At 39.9% G+C, this 25,118-nt stretch overlaps 1 protein-coding gene across 4 annotated transcripts in view; it reads left to right on the top strand.

Moving 5' to 3' along the window:
- septin12 (septin 12) overlaps nt 1-23,789 on the top strand; it is a 105,661-nt gene extending 81,872 nt beyond the window's left edge. For all 4 annotated transcript variants that reach the window (XM_026325954.2, XM_026325955.1, XM_026325958.1 and 1 more), the window contains 7 exons: nt 1,554-1,635; nt 3,274-3,411; nt 14,971-15,088; nt 15,837-15,932; nt 16,435-16,531; nt 18,993-19,044; nt 20,386-23,789. In XM_026325954.2, the coding sequence (XP_026181739.1) occupies nt 1,554-1,635; nt 3,274-3,411; nt 14,971-15,088; nt 15,837-15,932; nt 16,435-16,531; nt 18,993-19,044; nt 20,386-20,548 (746 nt within the window). In that variant the 3' untranslated portion in view covers nt 20,549-23,789. The remainder of the gene's footprint in view (nt 1-1,553; nt 1,636-3,273; nt 3,412-14,970; nt 15,089-15,836; nt 15,933-16,434; nt 16,532-18,992; nt 19,045-20,385) is intronic.
- Nucleotides 23,790-25,118: the final 1,329 nt, after the last annotated feature.

Here is a 25,118-nt window from a genome sequence, read left to right on the forward strand (position 1 = left end):
TGGTGAGAGGACACAGCCCTCTGGGGAGCCAGATGAGGTGTGAAGGAGTCCAGAAAAGGTGGGTGCTAGTCCATTCTGCTTTTGGAAACTCTGGGAACCACAAGTAGACCTGCACTCTGAGAGCTCTATTGGGATAATATGGTACTATGAGGTCTTTAAGGTATGAAGGAGCTTGATCATGAAGGGATTTGTATGTGAGAAGAAGGATTTTAAATTCTATTCTGGATTTTACAGGGAGCCAATGAAGAGAAGCCAATATAGGAGAAATATGATCTCTCTTGCTAGTTCCTGTCAGGACTCTGGCTGCAGCATTCTGGATTAACTGGAGGCTTTTTATGGCGATACTGGGACATCCAGATAGTAATGAGTTACAGTAATCTAGCCTTGAGGTGACAAATGCATGGACTAGTTTTTCTGCATCATTTTGAGACAGGATGATCCTAATTTTGGCAATGTTGCGCAGGTGAAAGAAGGCAGTTCTAGAGATTTGTTTTATTTGTGAATTAAAAGACATGTCCTGGTCAAAAATAACTCCAAGGTTTTCCACAGTAGAGCTGGAGGCCAGGGCTATGCCATCTAAAGTAGCTATAATTTTAGAAAAGTTATTTCTGATTTTTTTAGGCCCAAATACAATAACTTCTGTTTTCTCTGAATTTAAAAGTAGGAAGTTACTGGTCATCCCTTTAGCTATCAAGCTCCTCTCCTGTGGAACCAGCTCCCAGTCTGGGTTCAGGAGGTAGACACTCTTTGTACTTTTAAGGCTAGACTTAAAACCTTCCTCTTTGACAAAGCATATAGTTAGGGCTGGCTTCTGGCGACCCTGAACCATCCCTTAGTTATGCTGCTATAGGCCTAGACTGCCTGAGGACCATCGGTGCACTGAGCTCCCCTACCCTAACCCCCCCCTCCCTTCCCTTCCCCTCTCCTCCTCTCCTCCCTCCTCACATGTATATTCCACCATTGAATGTTACTAACTTTGTGGTTTCTCTCTCCCCTGGTTTGTGCTCTCTCCCTCTCTCTCTTTTCTCTCTCTGTACCTTCTGCAGGTGTCCGTGGTCCTAGTGCTGTATATCGCTGATGTGCAGTTACTGGTCCCACCAACCTGCAGTGTCTATTTGTTTGTTGTTGCTGTCCTTTTCTCTCTGCTCTATCCACTCACCCCAACCGGTCGAGGCAGATGGCCGCCCAAACTGAGCCCGGTTCTGCTGGAGGTTTTTTCTTCCGTTAAAGGGAGTTTTTCCTCTCCACTGTCGCCAAGTGCTTGCTCATAAGGGAATTGTTGGGGGGGGGGTTTTTGTTTTTTTGTAAAGTGCCTTGAGATGATTGTATTGTGATTTGGTGCTATACAAATAAAGCTGAATTGAATTGAATTGAATGTAAAGTGTAATTTAAGTCATTCTTTCATTGTCTTTCATGGGTGCATATTTGTCACAGATTTGATACATCAGCAAGAGGATTTGTTGGATTGTTTGCTAACAGTAACCCATTCAGCCATGCGAGATGTAGAGACTACTGTACATGTAACCCCTCCTTGTCTGTGTTTCTCTGTGTAGTGATTGAGGAGAAGGGGGTAAAGATGAAGCTGACAGTGGTCGACACTCCAGGATTTGGAGACCAGATCAACAATGAGAACTGGTAAGTGGCAGGAAGGTGCTGGCAAGAAAGGTCAGATGAATGGAGACAGAGATTGAGTGCTAGCATGATAATAGTTTTTGTGAATAACTGCTTTCAGTTTTCATAGTCCTTAAAGAAATCAGTATAACTTTTATATACTATTTTTAAAAAATATTTAGTCAGTGCCTGGGCTTTTTACCCCAGGCCCTTGAAAAAGATTACCCAGGTAGGAACTGACACCTTTTGGTACATTTTGCCCCAGCAAAGTAATTTTCTATCTAATGTCACATACTCAATGTGTGTCCAGAATCTGAACCACAGATTCACTCCTTGTTTTTGTGGCTTTGCTTTTATTCTGTTCTGGGGAGATGATAAACATGATCAGCTGTGCTGAGTACTTGGCCAGATGTCTACTTGACTGTCTTGTCTGTGTGGTAAGGACTGCACTGCAACAACTTAAGGAGGAGTGTATAAAATGTTCCAGTCTTCTTTTCACCTCATTTCAAACAGACTTTAACCCCCAAATGAAAATGTTGTTGCTGTCCTAATACTTTTGAATGTACTGTAGGAGAGTCATGGCATAAAGTATACAGTGGAGGTATTTCAGTATTTTTTCATTAAACATATTCCCAGTGCAGCTGTTCACCTGAAAGAATGTGGATGTCGGTATTCACTCAGTAAGGCAAGTTATGTGCATTCAGTTGGAACATGGGAAAAAAAGCACTGAACATGCAGTAATAATATAAATCAGCTGGGTTAGTGCATATTAATGCATACACTCTTAAAAAGTGTTAGCCATCCATGATTTCATCATTTTTACCAAGGTGTTATGTACAAAATATCTCATTGTAGGTAAAGAAAAAGAGCTCTCCCAAGACCTTTGTAACAGGGCTGCCGTAAGGACCACCACAGGAAATGAGGTCCAAAAGTTACCTCTGCTACCTCTTCATTACTTACCACCATTAGAACTCTCCAGCTATTGGCACCTCAGATTAGAACACACAAAGACTTCCTAAATTTTAAGTAGCAAACACATCAGCTTATCAACTGTCAGAGTATGTTGGAAAACTAGACATAGCTTCGACATACTGGCAGGCTCACATGTATAGCTTATTTGATTGCCAACACGTTGTCAAGCTGCCATTTACTACCCTTGTCAGTGATGACTGATGGCCTCCCCACATGTACATGGTTTTCATTTTTGTACATTTATTCCTAAATAAATAATAAAAGATTTCTTTAGGAGTTAGAATAGGTTGATTGGTAGCACAGTGCTCTTATTGTCACAAGTTTCGGAATCCCCACCAAGCAACAGCAGCTCAGTTCAGTTTATTTGTTTCAGTCAGACATAGCACAACTTTTTCATTAAATACAAATACACAATAAATGTGACCAAAACAGGCAGAAGCAAAATTTAAAAAAAAAAATTTTTTTTGCCTAAACACAAAGCTTCCTTTACACTCAAGTTACCATTGTATAAGAGAAAGCAGATGTCAACAGAAAACAAATGAAAAAAGATGCATGTCCAAGCACTAAGTATTTCTTCAGAAAATGTATTTTTCATCTGGTTCATGGAATAATGTCAACTTTATGCCTTTAAAGAAATAACCAGAATATTTTAGTCACAGACCATCTCTTCTCTACTGTTTCCTTATCCAGCTGGGAGCCCATAATGAAGTATGTCAATGAGCAGTATGAGAAATACCTAAGAGAGGAAATGAATGTTCACCGAAAGAGGAGAATACCTGACAGCAGAGTCCACTGCTGCATCTACTTCCTTCCTGCCACGGGACACAGGTCTGTACTTCACTGCTGGGTTCAGCTTTGGACTAACCAATGCCTGTGTGTCACTGAATGTTTTATTTTTAATCAAAAAAGCCTATTCCACTTTATAGTCCCAGTCATGTATTTTATTTATAGTCCTTGTTGAATTATAATTAGATCATATCATTTACCACAGCTGCAGCATGGTGCCTGAGTGGTTAGCACTGTTGCCTCACAGCAAGACGTTCTTGGGTTTGTAACCCAGCCTTTCTGTGTGGAGTTTGCATGTTCCCTCTGTGCTTGTGTGGGTTGACTCTGGGTACTCTGGTTTCCTGCCACAGTCCAAAAACAGACATGTCAGGTTGATTGGTGACTCTAAATTGCCCATAGGAATGAGTGTGAGTGGTTGTTTTTTTTTTTTGTGTGTCTATATGTGGCCCTGTGATGGACTGGTGACCTGTCCAGGGTCTACCCCTGCCTTCCACTCGAAAGAGAGCTGGGATGGGCTCCAGCAGATCCCCCTGACCCTGGTTAGGAATAAGCGGGTATAGAAAATGGATGGATGGATGGATGGATGGATGGATGGATGGATGGATGGATGGATGGATGGATGGATAGATGGACTAGTCTCCTTCTCATGCACATCATATTACCTGCTGTGACAGCAGTGAGTTCTGGACTTTGTAAAAAGATGTTACAGCATGTAGTTGAGGTTTACTGGTCACCATCATCTTTGTCTGTTACAAGATCCAGAAAATTTGGTCATAGGGAAAGAAGTCTAAAGTAGGACAAGTTAATCCTGCTACACCCTTCACTCAGACACATTTACCTTAGACTACAGTCACTGGGTTCTACTCTTACTCCGCAAATTTCCTCAAAAAACACTCGGTCTACGGGAGAAATTCTTTGACATGTACACAGGAAGAGTTGTAGTAATGTTTATTTGTATTTTGTAATTCTTGGTTTCACACTGCACCTGCTGGTGACTGACTGACATGCAAGTGAAAGCAGAATTCTATCTGTCAGCATATGGAAATAAATGACAGAAGAACATTTAAATTGATGTGTGCTGAAATGAAGGGCTTTTATCAGCTGTGAAGCTTGTAATAATTGTAAAAATGTGATAAAGTAGCTAAACAGAAAACATAAATGAGTTATAAAGCAACGAGCTACACAGAAAACAAAAGCCAAATTCAAATATTTAAAGATATTCTGCAGTCTCGAACCTGTTGCTTGAGCATCAGGCCAGTTTAAGTCCTCAGTCCCAATGACTACTCTGCTAGGCTCTTCCATCGACACCACGCTCATCCACAGCCTAGTAAACAAAAAATTACAATGAAAATGAAAAGTAATACTACCATCACAAGTAGAAAAACAGCACACATGACACAGTACAACCTGCGGCAAAAAGACCTATCTGATGTTGCTCAGGGATTGCTGGGGTGATGGCCAGGGCTCCTGGAAGATCAGCAGCTGTAGAAGTGGAGAAGGTGACTGGGAGAGTGGCAGGGAGAAGAGGGGCAGAGGCTGATGTAGTGGTGACAGCAGGCATGCTAGCGGACACTGTCGTGATCAATTCCACTGTCTGAAAACAATGAATGCAACAGAGGTAAAAATCACACCACAGCACAGATTAGGACACATCACAACTAATAAAGACGTACCAGCTGTTGTTTAGGTGCTGCTGGAGTGGTGGGAGGTGTAGCCAGGAGACCAGCAGCTGCACACGGACAGCTGTTGCCCAGTTGCTGCTACACTGGCATCGGATGAAGCCCCAATTGGACCAGTAGTGGCAGGAGTAGAAACAGTGGCCTGCATAGGAGTCAGAGTGCCAGTGATGCAGGCTCAGCATCACAAACAGAGGTTACAACAGAGGCAGGTGCAGGGATGACAAAGAGGTGCTGGAGGAAAATGATGGTTCCTAAGTGAGACATAAAAAATGAAATAATAAACTGGTTCTGTTGTAAGCAGCTTACTAAAATATCATTGGTAAGATAAATTTCTCACAGATCTAGCAGCAGAGGAGGCAGAGGTGGCTGCCAGCACAGGAGAGGGAGGGACAGACAGCAGAGAGACCATCTGAATGCATTTCTTGGGTCTGGGAGCAGATGACGGCGTCTTTATAACAGCCTGGGGGGGGTCACAGCTGAATCAGAGGAACCACTGAGGGGCACCATGAGACCCTGCAAAACCTGTAACCTTAGGTGGCATGTTGTCATTTCTTGAAATATGTGAAAAATGTAAACCTTTACATAACTCTACAAACATAACCGTTGCTTACTGATACCATGGTCAAAGTCGGCCTGTACAGTGTCTGTCCGGATGTTGCTGTCTGTGCAGAAGAGGGTCTTGCTGACGTTCCTGGTTGTGGTGTGTGATGGAAGGGGGACAGAAAAGAATCAGTCACACAAACAAAAGGAAAGCAAGATCATTTTGTGACATACAATAGACACCTTCTTTACATGGAAACCACAGCTGCACGTCTGTGTTCATCCAAACAGAGAGGTCTGTCCCCTCAGCTGTATCAGACATTTCTCAGTCTGTAATATTGTTTAACAGCAAATCCAAAGAATGTGGCCCCTTTTAAGATGACTTATCTTTACACTTCATATCACTCTGTCCAGCTTTACCTTCTGATACAGATCATGACACTTATTTTGCTGGGATGCTGGTCTGTTTCCAGGCTGAATAAACTAACACAACATCTGGTACAAAAGCTTGATTTACAACTGCCTAGTTTTATTATGGATGTATGTTTTTGACAACATAGTGTCTGTAATATTTCTGGTAACACACAAATGCACCAGTGGACTTTGGAAAATCAGCATGTGACAAATGTCATCTCAGTGTGGGACATAAAGCTGTACAGCTGTTTAACTAGATTCAGTTCAGTCACATTCAGAGTTTTAGTATTATTAGGAAGTAAACACACTGTAGTTAAGGTTAGACCTTGTGTAACAACAGGTGCACTAGACAATAAACACAAATCTCATTCCCAATGTGACTTGAAACAACATGAGAGTATAATTTTCAGCACCAGAGTAACGTCATAACTTAGCAGCGTTATGACGTTACAGTAAATAGAATGAGGCTGCAGTTAAAATAACATCATGGCTCTGGTTTGTTTTTGGCCACTGGTTCAGGTAAAATGACGGCGTGAGAGCAGTTTAGAGTCACAGCCTGACTAGCTGACTTTTTATTGGAGTCAGTGAGGCAGAAATGCGACTTTCCTGTCAATTAAGGCTCCAATGGCAAAAACTACAACTCCTGTGGATTATCTGTCTTGACGAGTCAAGACAAGGGGCATGTGGCAACTTCTGAGGTGAGTTTTGTGCTTGTAGATTTAAAACTGAAGCCGTGAGAGCAGTTGAGAGAATTTTGTCTGCTCGGAAAAACAGGCTCTCCTCTGCTCTGGCTCCTTACGTCACACGCTGTTAAACTCGGTAAAATGCTGTGACATACCTCACTTTAGACTTAAATTAATAAAAAACTATACAAGATATAACAACACGAAGCACAACCCTGACAGATTAAAGATGTAGAAGCATTTTAAAATTTAAACGGAGTCTCTAGCTGCACGTATGCCAGAGATATAGGGTCATGAAAAATCGACCTGTCTCAGTAAAGTCGGATCATTTCTCCCATTCATTTGAAAGGGAATTTTTTAACTTTTAAAAATTCATATAAAATCCTAGAAATAAGATACAAATGCATAAAGTAATAGCACGCATATGCACATGCTTAACATTTTACAGTTGGAACCATGTTTCTAACTGTAAGCGTGTAGGAGGAGAAGCGCGTCAAACAAGAAAATAGAACTAGAAAATTGCATTTCCTGCGGAAAATGCGTGTGAATACTGAAAGATGAAAAGAATTGCTGATAACTGCTGAAATCCATTGCAGAACAAGCTGAAGGCCAAAATGCAATGCTGAACAATCCTGGATGCTGAAATGTAAAACTGGAGTTGTAACTGGTTTAACTTGTTTAGCTAAAAAACTATTGAACATTGCTGAAAAGGGTGGAAAGAGAATGATATGATGAAGTAGAAATAAATTGGCTTTCAATTGCTAAATAAAGAAGTGTTATACTAATATGCAAGAAGACAGTGTAGTTATAGAACTTTGTAGTAGGAAAGAGGAGAAGGAAGGAAGAACTGAAGGAATTAAATATGAGTTAAAAAGGGAAAAATAAAATAGCACAAAAGTGAAATTGTAGAACGACTGTATAGACAGAAAGAATGTGTAATTTCAAAACCGATAAACATTCTGAAAAATACAGAAGGTAAATGATGTGCAACCAAAGCAGGTATATTTGAAGGAAGGTTTTCTTGGAGAAAGAAGAGAAGAAAGTAAAAACTGAAAAATGGGAATGAATGAATACAGTTCGAATGAAGAATAAAGTGATGTGCATTGCTAAAAATACTGGAAGGGAAAAAATATTCTGGAAACGAGTATATATTAGCATTTCTTTGCTTTTCTTTTGAAACCATGTAATTAAAAGGGTTTTATTTTGAAAAGCCAGAGTGCTGCAGGGGACTCATATGATCATTAGTTAAGATTTGAACTTTAACTTTGAATATTAATTGTACTTTGCAACACTAGAAAATACAAAACATGATCGGCTGCAAGAAGACAACAGTGCCAAAAGCTGTATCTCAACACACAAAGTTGATTTTAAGCTCATATTTGTCTTTCTGAGCTTTTATTTTGAAATCATACAATCGGAAGGCTTTTATTTTGAAAGAAAGGCATGTTGCAGGACAGTCATATGACCTTGAATTAAAATCTCACAGTTAATTATGAATATTTATCATAGTTTAGAAAGATGCATTAACTTCCTGCAAATAACTGTACACTTTTATTGTGAAAGTCTGACCATGTCCTCCTGAAGAAAACACCATGCCTGACATTTAAAATGGCCTCAGTTGGTGCCTGAAGCTGTATACCAATTACAAAAGTCCATTTTAAAGTCATGTTGCTGTTTCGGGGCTTTTATTTTGAAAGAATGCTATAGAAAGTCTTATTTTGAAAGGACAAAGTGCTGCAGGAGACTCACATGATCTTAGATTACAATCTTAACTTTAGTTTGAATATTCATTATACTTTACAAAGGTATAATAACTTCTTACAAATAACTGTAGACTTTGATTGTGAAATGTCAGACATGGCCTCCCGAGAGAAGACACCATGGGTGACATTGAATACATCCTAAGTATCTAACGCTGTATGCCAATATCCTTAGCTTTTAATAGCTTTTTAATAGCTTTTTAAGCTCATATTAGTGTTTGTTGGCTTTTATTTTGAAAGAATCTAAAACAAAGGCTTTTATTTTGAAAGTGCAGCATGCTGTGGTTCACTCACATGAACTTCAATAAAAGCTGAAGTTTAATTTTGAATACTCACTATACTTCAGAAAGATGTAGTCACTTCCTGTAAATAACTGCAGACTTTTATTGTGAAAGTGCTGTCACATCCTGCTTGTAGAAGACAACATGGCCCACACTGAGAATGGTCCCCATGTGTAACAGCAGTGGACAATAGGCAGCCAGTCAGTCTAATTACCAACCACAGGAAGCTGTGGTCCCTACTACTGCTGTGTAAGCTGTTGCTATGGTGACCTGAGGCCAGAGTGGGAGGGGGAGTGACAGTGACACAGCACTTTAAGCAGGTACAGTACTGGAGAAGCTGAGAAAACTTGACCACACAAAATGGAGGACTACAGAAAAACTAGACCTAGCAAAGACCTATCAAAATAATTCCTTCACTAACAGAGCCAGGAGGTTTCAACGAAGAGACGGGTCCATTTTTTGTGGAGATATTCCAAAAAATTAATGATTGCTGGCGAGTTAGAAACAGCCTTCATTTGTGTTTTTCACCAGAAGTCCGTGACCTCTTTTATAATGGGAGTGAATGAGATTGAGCAGTCACTCTCTGTGGGTTTGGCCACCTGGTAACAAACCCGTAGGCCCTATCAAAATGAGAATAGCATTACCTGAAAGAAGACAAAAATCTCTACTACTTTTGAGAAAATGGTGTATGAAGAGGCAAAATTGCGGCTGTGACAGCGAGTTAGAGAGAAAATTTTTCAATAAACTTAACAGCTTCTCCCACTCTAGCTGATGATGTCACCACTCTAGCTCTGAACATTTCGTTCCCATAGAAACCAATGTAAAATTGAGAAAAGGCCTAAAAATACCATAAAACGTAAACTGCGATTGATCAAAAACCGTAACAGATATCAAAAAGCTGAATACAAGACTAATAGATTAATGCCAACTGACCCATTTAAAGTCAAATGGTGTTTCTAGCTGAAAGTATTCTGACACAGTTAAAGCTGAAAGAGGACAAAGTTGAAGGCGATTTGAACATTCTCTCCATTCATTTCAATGGGACACAAAATTTGAAAAAAGCTGAATATTTCAAAAGTATAAAGGGCATAAAAAAGTTGAATACAAGCAGAAATGTCCTTAAAAAGCTGAACGGTCTTTCTAGCACAAAGTACGTGGAAGGAGTTAGATGTTGAAAAATGTACGGAAGATGAAATAACTAGAATGTGCATTTCCTGAGGAAAATGTGTGTGATTGCTGAAGGCAACACAGCATTCACACTAATAATAAAGATGTAAGAGAACAAGAGTGTGATTGTTTTCAGCAACTGTACAAGCTGTCAGCTTGCTGAAAGCTTGTACTAAATAGTGAAGAGAACAGATGTAAGAGAACAAGATAAGAAGAAATAGTGAAGACAACATGAGTGTGATTGCTTTCAGTGTAATCAGTAACAGAAAAAAAAAGTAGTGGTGAGTAGTGGGTGAGCCAGTAAGTGAGGCAGTGAGGAAGAGATATAGAGGAAGAACCAGGGCCAGAAAGAGCATGATCATATGCCTGGGAGCACTTTGATCTGATTACCCCCAAAAAGGTTTAATGCCTGATTTGTGCTCAGGAGCTGATATACAGCAGCAACGTGTCCTCAGTGCTGCGACACCTGCGCTCCACACACTCAGAGACCACACCTACAGTGGTATGAAAAAGTGTTGGCACCCTTCCTGATTTCTTTTTTTTTTTGCATGTTTGTCACACTTTAATGTTTCAGATCATCAAACAAATTTAAATATTAATCAAAGATAACACAAGTAAACACATCATGCACTTTTTAAATGAAGGTTTTTATTATTCAGGGAAAACAAAAGACCCCATAACCACATCCAAAGAACTGCAGGCCTCACTTGCCTCAGTTAAGGTCACTGTTCATGACTCCACCATAAGAAAGAGACTGGGCAAAAATGGTCTGCATGGCAGAGTTCCAAGACGAAAACCACTGCTGAGCAAAAAGAACTTAAGGGCTCGTCTCAGTTTTGCCAGAAAACATCTTGATGATCCCCAAGACTTTTGGGAAAATACTCTGTGGACTGACGAGACAAAAGTTGAGCTTTTTGGAAGGTGTGTGCCCCATTACATCTGGCTTAAAAGTAACACTGCATTTCAGAAAAAGAACATAATACCAACAGTAAAATATGGTGGTGGTAGTGTGATGGTCTGGGGCTGTTTTGCTGCTTCAGGACCTGGAAGACTTGCTGTGATAAATGGAACCATGAATTCTGCTGTCAAAAAATCCTGAAGGAGAATGTCTGGCCATCTGTTTGTGACCTGAAGCTGAAGCGAACTTGGGTTCTGCAGCAGGACAATGATCCAAAACACACCAACAAGTCCACCTCTGAATGGCTAAAGAAAAACAAAATGAAGACTGAATCTGATTGAAAATGCTGTGGCATGACCTTAAAAAGGCGGTTCATGCTCAAAAACCCTCCAATGTGGCTGAATTACAATAATTCTGCAAAGATGAGTGGGCCAAAATTCCTCCACAGCGCTGTGACAGACTCATTGCAAGTTATCGTGAACGCTTGATTGCAGTTGTTGCTGCTAAGTGTGGTCCATCCAGTTATTAGGTTTAGGGGGCAAACACTTTTTCACACAGGACCATGTAGATTTGGATTTTGTTTTCCCTGAATAATAAAAACCTTCATTTAAAAACTGCATGATGTGTTTACTTGTGTTATCTTTGACTAATATTTAAATTTGTTTGATGATCTGAAACAAAGTGTGACAAACATGCAAAAAAATAAAATCAGGAAGGGGGCCAAAACTTTCACACCACTGTAGTACACTTGACAAGATATACCTCATGATTTACTAAGAAAGACACAAACAAAATTATGCAGCGAATTAAATGTTGCTTTTTTTTTTTTTCCCTAAGGCTGTCAAGTTGAGTTGGATGAGGCACTGGTTGATATGGTTGTACTTGATGCATAGCCTTTTAAAGTGGTGGAGAACAAAGGCTTCAGGGCCTTTGTACAGAAGCTTGACCCCACATATGTCCTGCCTTCTCCAAAGGCTTTAAAAGCTATTATTGAAAAAAAAATGAAGAGGGCCAAAAAAAAAAAAAAAAAAAAAAGTCAATGGAAGAGCTGGAGAAAGCTGAAGCAGTCAGTGTGACAGCAGACGTGGACATCCATTAACATGAATGCATACCTTGGGGTCACTTGCCACTTTATTAATTCCAGCATGGAGTAAGCAAGTGTCTTGCTTGGTGTGGGACATTTTACACACTCCCACACAGGAGAACTTGATGGATGCCATGGAGCTGCAACTGAACCAATGGGGCTTGAGACAGAAAGTTCACTGCTTAATTACAAATAATGCATCCAATATGACTCTTTGTGCTTGTCAAAACCGGGAGGTTTTAATTTTTAAAGGACCAAAACACTCACAGAACTGGTACTCAGTGCAGGCAAGGTTTATTAGAGAAATCAAAACTCATGGAACACAGGCTCAGGTCAAACAAAAACAAAAGGGTAGACGCCAGACAAGACAAAACACAGAACCTGGAACACGGACGCGAAACTCAGAGACACCCAAAACTCGGGGAACTAAGCATACGTCTGGTCGCACACTCACGCGGGCACACAGACTCAGGAACACAGGGAACTAGGAACACGGTCTGGTCACTCACTCTCTCAGGGACTCAGACGGGGAACACGGAAACAGTCTGGTCACACACGCTCACGGGGACACAGACTCACACGGGGAACACAGGAACGGGGCATCCACCCTGGGTCGCACACTCATTTGGGGACACAGCAGGGGACACTACAGAAAAACACAGGACGGGGCATCCAACCTGGGTCACACTCACTCCTGGGGACACAGCAGGGACGCTAACACACACGCTCAGAACTGCCTGGGTCACGCACACACTGGGGACATCGCAGGCAGACAGAAATTACAAACACAGACACAGACTCAAGGGGAGACAGAGCACAACACAACACACAGAAAGGAAAACTCAAAAAAACACATGAAAAAGGGCTACTTAACAATGAAGCTCAAAAGACAGGATCCAAAAGAGGAGAGAACTGGGTTGTAACAAAGGCTCGGTAGCTAACTGACTGAAAATGATGAACGACAAACAACCTGGCGAGCAACAAAGGGAAAAGGAGGGGTATATAACTAAGGGAGAAAACAAGACACAGATGAAAACAATCAAGATTAAACCAAGGTAAAACAAACAGACAGTGTGGATCCTGCACAGTCTTTCAAAATATAGGTCCATGGCCGGAAGTCCATGGCAGGATCTTGACAGTGCTAAACTTCTTAATGTGAGGACTGTACCATGTTTCGCACATAGTTTCAACCTTGTTGTAAAAAAGGCACTGGAACAAAGCTGGAGAGATAGTGAGCCACAAGAGGAGCAGATTAAAGCCAAGCACTGTAGAAATTATTCTTTTTCTAAATAAAAATCTTTGAACCCACACAAATTCCAGTCACTGAAATACCCCATTTATAATATAAAAAACAAAGTTGCATAAGCACCATCATCAAAATCCTACCAATACAACTTTACTATTACACATATTTGCCTCATCAAGGCTGCCTGTTGTACAAACATCTTTAAATATTGCATTATGCAAAGACAAACACAATGACACACCTTTGACAAAATAACTTTTATTAAAGCCTCTGAGAAAGATAGAATGTAAGATCCATTACAGCCTGAAGCAATGAGGCTTTGTCAGGACATCTGCTCAGATGCAGTTCTCAAAGCCAGCCAGCAGATGTTGTTCTTCTGACTGTATCAAATGCTTCGAAGCAGTGTGTTGTTTTCAGGCCAGTTGTCTCAAAGTGGTTCAGTGCTTCATAAAGCTTCGATTTCACCATCACTACCACTCTGTCACAGCTACAGTCCAGAACATGCATTCAGTCATACTGTGATGGCCTCAGCTTTGGCCATCCCATGAACTAGTTACTTACCGTTCTGGGGATCCTGGGGAGTCGGCCATCTGGAGTAAAAGATTGGACTGAACCCTTGGGTGAGAATGAAATAGTACTTTCTGCCTCAATTGGACTATACCAATGGCTGCCCCAGGATCAGGGGGTGTTCTATAAGGAAGATGTTTAATTTGATTTATATAGTTACTTTGGAATATTATTTATGTCAATTTTATTTCAATTCAATTCAATTCAATTCAATTTTATTTGTATAGCGCCAAATCACAATACAAATCATCTCAAGGCACTTTACAAAAACTAAAACTAAAAACCCAACAATTCCCTTATGAGCAAGCACTTGGCGACAGTGGAGAGGAAAAAACTCCCTTTAACGGAAGAAAAAACCTCCAGCAGAACCAGGCTCAGTTTGGGCGGCCATCTGCCTCGACAGGTTGGGGTGAGTGGATAGAGCAGAGAGAAAAGAACAGCAACAATAAACAACAAATAGACACTGCAAGTTGGTGGGGCCAGTAACTGCACATCAGCAATATACAGCTCCAGGACCAGGGACACCTGCAGAAGGTACAGAGAGAGAGAGAGAGAGAGAGAGGGAGGGAGAGAGCACAAACTAGGGGAGAGAGAGAGCACAAGGTTAGTGACATTCAATGGTGGAATATACATGAGGTGGGAGAGAAGGGGGGGGGTTAGGGTAGGGGAGCTCAGTGCACCGATGGTCCTCGGGCAGTCTAGGCCTATAGCAGCATAACTAACTAAGGGATGGTTCAGGGTTGCCTGAAGCCAGCCCTAACTATATGCTTTGTCAAAGAGGAAGGTTTTAAGTCTAGCCTTATTTCTTTATTAATAGGAATTAAGTTTGTTTGGAAATTGTTTGTTTAGAGTTTATTTGTAAATTATTTAGTAGTTGTCTTGTGTTTATCCCCCTGTGTGTTGTGTACTGGTTTGGCCAGCCAGTATATATGTTCCCCTGTGTGTCAGTTTAGGTTAGGTCATTTTTTGGTTTGTGTTAGCTTGCGTTTTTTTAAGATTGTTTGGTTTATGTTTTTTCTGAGTTGAGTTATCCTTTGTTGATCTCTTTTAGAGTCCTTTCATTGACAACTGATTTTTTTTTTGTGATTTGTAATTTTATAAAGGGTGAATAAATCCCTTTTGTTTCAAAATTATTTTTTGCATCCTTGGACCCTGACACTATTCTAATAATGCTTAATTGTAAGCATTATTAGAATAGTTACTAGAATAGTGTTTTTGTATAATTGCTTTTGGGAAATACCGCCATGGTCTAAATTGACCATAGATTTCTGTGTCTCTCCAGGTTACGGCCCATTGATGTTGAGTTCATGAAGAGGTTGGGGAAGATAGTGAGCATTGTGCCTGTCATCGCCAAAGCTGACACACTCACCATTGAGGAAAGACAGGAGTTCAAAGAGAGAGTGAGAGAACATACACACATACAACTATACCTTGTTTTCACTTTCTTCTCAGATGAGCTTGAGATGATCTGTGCAACGTGAACAAAATAAATCTTTAATACACAAAGTGTTAGGTCTTGCATCTGCTAGTTAGGTTCATATACAGTATCTGCACCTGCACAAAGCAAAAGGCCTGGGTGCAAGGAATTGGAAGTGTGTGGTGATAAATGAATGCTATAATATTCACATCACAGCAGCTCAACAAATGAAAAGAGACTTCTTATCCATCCAGAATCATATTGTTGTATAGATTATGCAGATCTTGCAAGAAGTGAACATACAGGATCTTGTTCATTTAACTTAGACCATGCCTAGCCATATATAAAAATCTCAATGAAGATAGGTATTTGACCATATCAGTTTGGTGATATTTCAATTATATTCTTAATTTATCTCATATCATAGTCACACCATACTATATGATACAACAGCATTTGAACTTAATGTATTGTAAGAACAAAACTTTAAATGCTATTTTAAGCTAGAAAAGAGGCAATAGCACACAGAACTGCCTCCCTCCTGTTTGCACCTCTACAACGTGTGCTGTCTACTTGACACTAAAAGCAAAGCAAATTTCAGTGTCAAAAAAATGTTGTCAGGGAACTACAGTGGTCATTGCATCACTTGGACAATAGGGATCATAGCCTTCCTTATAAGTTCAATTAACCTGACCCTATTGACCTGTGTTTAAATTTGGACATTTTGACAGATAAGGCAAGACTTTGTAGCCAATGGGATTCGTGTTTACCCCCAGAAAGAGTATGATGAGGATCCAGAAGATCATATTCTCAACGACAGGATCAGGGTAATACCTCATTCTTTATAATATAGACATAAAATTTCATCTAGAAATGAAACCTACCTTGTCAAGTAGAGGGACACTGTGTCAAAACATGGTTTCAAAAAATTTTGTTTATATTGTATGTGCACTATGCTTAGAGGCAACAGGCTGCATACACAGTACACAGAAAACTATTTTTGTTTACACAAACATTTATGATGATCAAGTTATAGCCAGTAAGTAAAAACTGAAATGACTAAAATAGTAATGTAAAAATAAATGTAAATAGTAATGTAGTAAAATAGTAAATGATTCGAATGAACATTACTGTCAAAAAGAAAAAAAATGTTTATTGTATAATGTGAACATTTGTTGCACCATGTTAAACACTACACACTATTTATTTTTACTATGCAGATATCAGCTCCCACAGTTATTTATTGACTGTGCACTAATCCTCTAGATCTCACATGTTATAAGGGGAAAATCATGCTTTTAATGAGCCTGACTCATACTGTGTGTCCAGGAAAGCATTCCCTTCGCTGTGGTGGGAACCGACAAGGAGCATCAAGTGAATGGAAACAAAGTGTTGGGCCGTAAAACAAAGTGGGGAATCATTGAAGGTAAGGTACCAGTTTAATATGTATAACATCATCCATGGCTGGTTATTAACAGTCACTTTTTACAATTGCTCAAACTATAGAGATTGTGATCCCATTTTTGACAAAACAACCTTAAACTACACATTAGAAAAGTTCATTTAGGGTACAGATCTTTATGTATTGTGTTATTTTTTTATATGAACTCTTTTCTGGAGTCAGAAATCCTATTTCAGTGGTTTACATTTGAACACAGATTCACACTGCACATTCCATTATGTGTAATGGTAACTATACAGCCACAAGGATGGTGTCGTGAGCTGAGGTTTCTGTTTCCTGTAGGACTTTTATTTTGGTGTTCGGGTTTCCTGTGTTCCTTTGATTAGTTATAGGTAGCTTTGTTTCTCGTTAGTTCAAAGTTTTCACCTGTTTTAATTTGTCTTCATTTCTGTCTATATATACCCCCTGTGTTTCTTTGTTCTTTGTTGGAGTATTACATGTGCATGCGTTGTGTGCATTGTATGTATCACAACCTATATTCGAGGAGTATTTTCCGTCCGTGCAAGTTTCCGTTTGTTTTTGTGTCCGAAATGTGAGTGGCATTATTGTTTACCTGCCTGCCTGCCTGCCTGCCTGCCCGCCGAGTGGCGAAGATATTTTGTATGTTTGCCCGAACCTGCTCCTTCATCAACATCACACCACCGTTTCATAACAGATGGAGTCATTTTAGTGTAAGTGTTTTGAAAGTGTATCATTATGAGAGTCTTCTTAGACTAGAGCCAATCATAGCTATAATATTGAATCACCAATTTAATTGCTGCCATATATTTCAATTCAGTTTTATTGGCATAGTGCCAAATCACAATAAAACACAGCTCAAGGCACTTTACATACTAGAAACCCAACAAAACTTTAACAGAATAAACCTCCAGTAGAGCCAGGCTCACTATGGGTGGCCCCTCTGCCTCAGCCGCTTGAGGTGAGTGGATAGGGGAGAGAGAAAAGAACAGCAAAAATAAACAAATAAACACTGCAGGTTGGAGGGGTCAGTAACTGCACATCAGCAATATACAGTTCTAGGACCAGGGACACCTGCAGAAGGTACAAAGAGAGAGAGCCCAAACTACAGGAGAGAAGGCACAAAGTTAGTGACATTCAATGGTGGCTTATAAATGTCAGGGGAGGGGGAGAAAGAAGAGGAGAGAGGAGCTCAGTGCACCAATGTGAAGTGCTTGAGCAGTCTAGGTCTTTAGCAACATAACTAAAGGATGGTTAAGGGTTACTTGAGCCAGCCCTAACTATAAGCCTTGTCAAAAAGAAAGTTTTAAGTCTAGCCTTAAAAGTACAGAGAGTGTCTGCCTCCTGAACTCAGACTGGGAGCTGTTTCCATGGGAGAGGAGCTTGATAACTAAAAGCTCTGCCTCCCATTCTACTTTTGGAACCACAAGTAGACCTGCACTGTGAGAGCAAAGTGCTCCATTGGGATGATGATGGGTACTATGAGGTCTTTGAGGTATGAAGGAGGTTGATCATAAGGAGAATTGTATGTGAGAAGGATTTTAATTTTTATTTTGGATTTTACAAGGTGTCTTGAAGTAACAAATGCGTGGACTAGTTTTTCTGCATCATTTTCAGACAGGATGTTCCTAATTTTGGTGATGTTGCGCAAGTGAAAGAAGGCAGTTCTAGCTATTTGTTTTATGTGTGAATTAAAGGACATATCTTGGTCAACAATAACTCCCAAGGTTTTTCACAGCAGTGCTGGAGGCCAAAAGCTATGCCATCTAAAGTACCTATATTGTTAGTTAAGCTATTTCTGAGGTAACGTTGGTTTTCTCTGAATTTAAAAGTAGAAAGTTACTGGTCATCCAGGCCTTTATGTTCTTTAGACATGCTTGAAGTCTGGCTAACTGGTTTGTGTCATCAGGTTTCATAGATAGATACAGCTGAGTGTCATCTGCATCTGCACAGGAAATTAATAGAGTGCTTCCTAATAACATTGCCTAAGGGAAGTATGTATAAAGTGAAGAGAATCAGTCCAAGCATAGAACCTTGTGGAACTCCATAACTTTTGATGCGTGGAAGGTCCATCATGAACATGAACAGATCAGATACTAAGTCAGGAAAGTCAGTTAAAAACTCTGAGTAAGGGACAGGTGGATGGTACACAATAACAAGTAGAACTGTTTTTTGAGTTTTCTTGTTTCGGTGTGAGAGGCTCTTAACTGAGTTATAACTATATTTAGGGGAGTATTCAGTAATAAGATATCAGTGGAAGATTGCTGCTACTCCTCCATCTCAGCCTGTCCTTCAAGGATCATGACAGTTTATATGAATGGAGAGGGTTGATTCAATACAGTACATGGCAAATAGACAGGTCTGCATTCTATCTGTAAAAGTCCAACAGAAGGTCCTGTTCAAAGCTAAACACTGCTGTCATTAGTTTTACTTCTAATTTAGAATGAATCATTTTCTCTTTCCACAGTTGAAAATCGGGCACACTGTGAGTTTGCCAGCCTGAGAGACCTTCTCATCAGGTGAGTTTTGACAGCTGTTGTACACCACAAAAGAGGTGGGCTAGGAGGGCCATCAAAGTCACTGGAGATGTTTAAAAATCAGTTCATGCTTTCCACATCTGAGTGTGCACAGGGGTCTGTGTGATGAATTTCCAGTGGGCATGGAATACAGATGCCGAATGTCAGAGTGCATGCAAAAACCATGAATGAGCCCTAAAGGACCACTAAGGTGCTCAAGATGAGGGTAATGTGGCTGAAAGTAATTGAATGTATGTTTGGGCTACTTTTTGGCCGCCAAACTACATTTTTTGTAGTTTGGCACCTAATATAGCCCTGGAAGTTTTAAAATTCACATTTCATTATAACATGTTTGTTAGTGACATCTAAAGTCCAGCCAGAGAGTATTGATGAGGAAAAGTAAACAGATCCGAGGAGGGGAATCCTAATCTATAGTCGACTGTGTAGGCAGAATAGATTGGTCACTGGTAGAGGCAAACCAGAAAGGAATAGGGCAATGTGACAACACCAAGCAATAATCCAATCCATCAAACAATCACCTACAAACAATGGTGTAAAACTGGGCTGGGCTCACAAAATCTGAAAGACAAGAATGCAAGGTTAAGGCTGAAAAGTCACTTGAAAAACAGGTAGACCAATCTGGCAGCAAGAAGAAGTCTGTGTCTGTTCATAAATGCCAGAGGGAGACCCAGTGGCCAGCGGTGAATTGCCCGGTGGTGCTTCATGCTGCAGGGGCTTGACAGTGTTGTCGGGCTGTGTTTTTGACAATATTTCTCATACAGTACATGGGGTGAATTCATTTTAATGACCCTTGTCTTGCATGTCTTACTATAGCTTTCCAACAGTCATTTTAAGTAATCAATGTATTATTACATACACATGCACAAAGATTGCTGCTTGGCCTTTTTGATGTGGCAGTGTTGTAGGTCAGAAGCATCAATCCATTTTTGCAATTTTTGCAAATTTTTTATTCTGTTCCTGTTCTCTGAGATGCCATGGAAAGTGTGTGTGTTAAAATCCAAATTTGTATAATTCGTCACCAACAAAGAGGCATAGTTGCTGGGAGGGTGTTGGATTCAGCCAGGAGTAGGCTATGACAGCAGATTTTCCTACCCCATATTCTAAGATAAGGTTTCTTTACTGTCTTTCTAGAACAGATTACTATTCAACCAGAAATAATCATGCTCTTGGATGATTTGCATTTGCATGAGTATTGACTGTAGCCTACAAGCTGTGAATGTGTTTGTGACACGTATAGGTCTGAATAAGATCAGTCAGATATAAAGAATAGCTAAATAAATATCAAATTGTACTTTTTTTTTCTTTTTATGTTTTTATGTAAAGGTCTCACCTGCAGGACCTGAAAGATGTGACACACAGCATCCTCTATGAAACCTATCGTGTACAACGGCTCAACGAGAGCAACATGAGCTTCAATGAACTGGGCTTGTCCTGGCCACTGGAGAATGGAACTGCTGGAAAAAGTGAATCAGAGAGCCACCTCTGATCTCTCTATTACCCACCTTCTTCCTGCATTCCCATGGGAAAAATGATGCTCTTGGTCACATCAGAATGAGAAACAAAATTATTTTTAAATTGTTTTTTTCACCTTTTTTGCCTTTTTATCTTACCAACTAGTGGATTTTTAAGATTAAATTAAAAATTCTATAGTTTTTACATGAAACAAGAAATTTCATATATAAAGATACCTTTGAATGTAAGCTGATACATATTTTCAGGAAGGATGGTGACATGTACTGAGCAGGGAGAGCAGGCATCACACCATGGCCTAATGAGGAGAAACCCTTGCCCAATGGTATCAAAAATATGTGGCCTGACGAGACCTTGCCACCTAAGATCTGTGTTGAACCTCACTACTATTCTCATGGCGGAATTGGAGTAAATCCCTGCAGGCAGACTCCAATTGTGGAAAGCCTGATACCAGAAGAGGGGAGGTTGTTTTAGCAGCAGGATAATGTTCATGATTAATCATCACCTATGGGTGAAATGGTCAGGTGTCCACATACTTTTGCAAACATTTGGTATAATTTTTAATAGGTTAAATATTGTGACACTCATTGTTTTACTTGGGGAAAGGTTTTGAATTTCTTTAACAATGGAAACAACAATTACATAAAGCATGTAAAGCAGGCAAATTAAACTCTGAAGTCCAGGTCATCCAGGTGAAGGTTTCTAGAGGTTGAGTTATGGCAACTGAACCTCTACTTTTTAGGTCGAAATGTTTCAATACTCATCCAAGAAGCTTCATCAGTCTAAGAGAAACCTAGTATGGAAACTCCAAATTATCTTTCAGGTTGGTTTCACTCCACCCTAGCCCAAAAATGCTCATTAAGTGAACTATGTAAATGGGGTGAGAGTTGTTAGACCCACACTCCTGAGTTGGTTTCACTTCACACCTGGCCTGAATAGGCTTGTTAGGTAAACAATAGAAGTGAGCTCAGGTGAGGGTCATTAGGACCCTCACATGGTAAATCATGTGTAAATCATCACCCCTCTGGTCTACAAAGTTCCTTAACTTCCTGGGACCAGATGAAAGGGCAGCGTGGCAGATTGAAGACAGGTTATGACAGGTTCAGACATGTCCGAACCCTCCACGAGTGTTAAGGGAGGGTTTTTCTACCTGGACATATATAGCTTCTCTGACTCCTCTCTCAAACCACCTATCTTCTCTGTCCAAAATATGTACGTCACTGTCGATCTTCAATCTCACTTCAAATGAGAGTCAAGTTTCCTTTAAAGGGAGGTGTATGTGGTCCTGAGGAGCTGCTCCTCCTGTGCTGGACCATCCTCCTGTTAAGTGTTTGGTTTCTCCAATGTAGAGTTCTGAGCATTCTTCTTTACACTGTACTCCTCTTTTATTTAGTGTGTGGTCTTTAGGGCGAACCAATCTCTGTCTCAGTGTGTTGGGAGTTTTGAGTCTGAAGTGAACTGGTATCTGATGCTTCCCAAAAATCTTTCAAAGTGTCTCTGAAACACCTGCTACATAAGGAATGAGTTTCCTACCTGCCTTCCCTTAGAATGAAGAAGCCACTTGGATGAGTAATGAAATGTTTAGATCTAGAAGTCCAATTGCCATGACTCATCCACTAGACTGACAAATTAAAACTCCCCATATACAAACAGGAACCTGCTGCAATGCCCAGTGCTGCCCTGCTCATTTTAACAATATCAAAAAGAATTTTTGAGCTTCTGATCTGAATTGCTCACAATATTGTAAGAATGTATTATGATGTGTAGATGTGGTTGATATACAAGTTTGATTGTTATGAAAAGATGTTTGTCTTGTCATTATTTTGATTTGAAATAATGACAGATATAGCTGGCTATAGGGGATGAAAACTAAATGATTAGATTGTAGGTTCCTGGAGGACATGCTATATTGTGTCATTTATCCTGCACAGTATCAACATTTACTAGCTTGTTTTTCCTTGTTTTTCCATTTCCATTCCACCATGTCCACACTTACATTGATAGAACTGAAGAGTTAAAAAATTAGGGCCCACTCAGTGTTTGCCTTTTTGAAAGCTTGTCCACATTGAGGTGCCAAAACAACAGAAACAGCTCAATTTATTTATCATTAAACTCTTTTACAGAGTAAATATAGATGAAAATGGAGCCCAACATAATAGAGCAAGTTAAGAACATAGTGCACTAGTGTAAACTCCTGACCTTAAAACTTTGCTCATTACTCCACCCAGTGGATAAAAACTGCAGAAGGTCTTAATTTTTAGAAGGTTGTGTGTCCAAGAAAACAGCTCAGCTAAGTCATTAGCAGTTCAAACTATATGCTCTGGCTTTCAAGATCATGATGGATCACATTATGAACAGGATAGGTAATGTGTGAATTATAGCCTACATTATAAGCCTACACAATTTGAATCATATTCATTTTTTCAGTTTTTAGTGGCTTCAATCCTATTACCTTCTCAGGACTGCAGCTCTGGTTGGAATCTTCACTCATGTTGACAGATGTGGCATCAGGGCCATTAGGGCATGTTCATGCTGGTGGTGGAAAAAATATTGAATCTGCTCGAACTGTTTCTGTAATACAGCAAACATAATGTCATCTGGCAAAGTGCTGTCATGAATTTTTTTGGTCATTTGTCCAGTAAATCAAATCAGAGAACCTCATACTAAGAAGAATCTTGTTCACTGTGAAGAATTTTGCATTCTGCTGTTTGCCTGGTTTGTGAAAAAAAGAAAAAAAAACTAGCAGAGTGGCAAACCAACATGATGTGAGGACTTTTTTGTATGTTTCATTAATATTCACACACAATTGGCCCTGTACAGATCCTTTCAACAAAATTAACTCTTAGCTGGTTAATGGTGTGATCTTTACTTTATTAACCAGCACTGCCAACTTTCAACTCCATAATGTTCAGTCAGCTCGGTACATTCTGTAATGGTTACACTTAATTTTATACTGTATGATGGCCACATGTCGTCTCTCTACAATCATTATTGTATGCTCTTTTTCCTTTATTGTGCTCAAGGAACATGATATTAATTTAGTAATCTCCGTTCTTAATTTTCTGTATCTGTTAGTCAGATATTCTAAGCTGTTCAAACATGCTTTTTTATGCTGTACATCTTGACTGCCAGTCCTCTGTTGGTGGCTTGAGCAGCTGAACTGGATTGTATGTATAAGGTATCAAGTCTGATGCCTGCCTGACTGCCTATGCCTTGGTTTTGCCATCACGCATAAATAAAAAAAACATTTTACTCACTGGCTTCATCACAGATAATTTATACACAGAGACACAACTTACCAACATCTCGCCCTTACACACTGTTCGGGTCAGATTTGACCCATTTTCACATTTGACAGCAATGAAAATACCCAAAATGTCATTTTTTGAAATTCGATGACTTTTCCTAAAGTGACCTGAAATACACAAAAATATAAATATCATACTTTTGTACAGGTGCTGCAATTTTTTGTATATTGATGCTGTTCCAGGTCAGATTTGACCCATATCTGTTGAAAAGGATTTTAGATTTACCATTGTGGGTTAAATCAAGGAAAATGGTCTGACTGGTGGGAATCCTGAAACTGTGCATGCTATATATGTGTGTATCTTTTATGGACAGTGGTGTTCAAGGGCGGGCTTGATACTGTGCCGAGAGCTATTTGTGTTCCAACCACATTTGCCCAGGTTCCTGCAGAAACATGCACCTGTTGGTCTTTGAAGGGTCACAGGGGAATATTGAAACAGTGAAAGAGTAAAACGGCGTAAGAGTGATCATACATAATAAACATAAGGAAGAGAAGTCATACAGAAGTCAGAGGGGGCCTTGACACAGACACAAGACCTGAACCTGCAAAAACAAGTACCTACAATGTAGCAAAAAAAAGTAAAAAATATAAATGTATTCAATCAAGAGAGATAAAAAGAGGGGTTGGGGGGTCATAAGCTAATAAAGGTGCCTGAGCTGACATTTCAGTCAGTTTAGGGCAAAAGGCAGGTAGGTAAAACAGGACATCATGTTGTGTGATTGTAGATGTTTTTATCCAAAAACGAGTGGTGTTAAACCTAAAACAAATACTCTCCCTGCTCCCTGGAACATTGTTTAAAGATTAATCATTAATGTCAGATAAGCTATTAATAAATTTTAAAAAGACCTGTGGCTCATAAGTTGGTATAGACACCTATTATGAGGGTATTCTTGGCCCGGGTTAAGTTTGACCCAGACCACACTGTGAAGGCATGGAATATGAACAGTATGTAAGGGCTAGAAGTGTGATGTTCCATATAATGTATGAGGTTTTGGGCAGGTCTGGTTCAACTTGATTATCAAAATCAGTAGAACTCAGCTATAAGGTCTGTCAGTGGAGGCAGAGGTTGCAGCTCTTAGGCCAGTTTTATATTTTACTTCTGGTGGCACAGTCAGGAAAGTGTGGGTATGGTCCAAGTCTTAGATTATGTATGTGTGTGTGCAGAACTCTGCAGCTAGCTACCAACCATTATTAGCCAAAACCACTGACTATTTGAGGGTGCAACATGTGAAGGATATAGCAGCAGGGGTGAAAGTACAGAATGCAATGTTCTGAGCAC

The sequence above is a fragment of the Mastacembelus armatus genome, chromosome 8 (assembly GCF_900324485.2).
Source record: "Mastacembelus armatus chromosome 8, fMasArm1.2, whole genome shotgun sequence".
In the NCBI taxonomy this organism is placed as follows: Eukaryota; Metazoa; Chordata; class Actinopteri; order Synbranchiformes; family Mastacembelidae; genus Mastacembelus; species Mastacembelus armatus.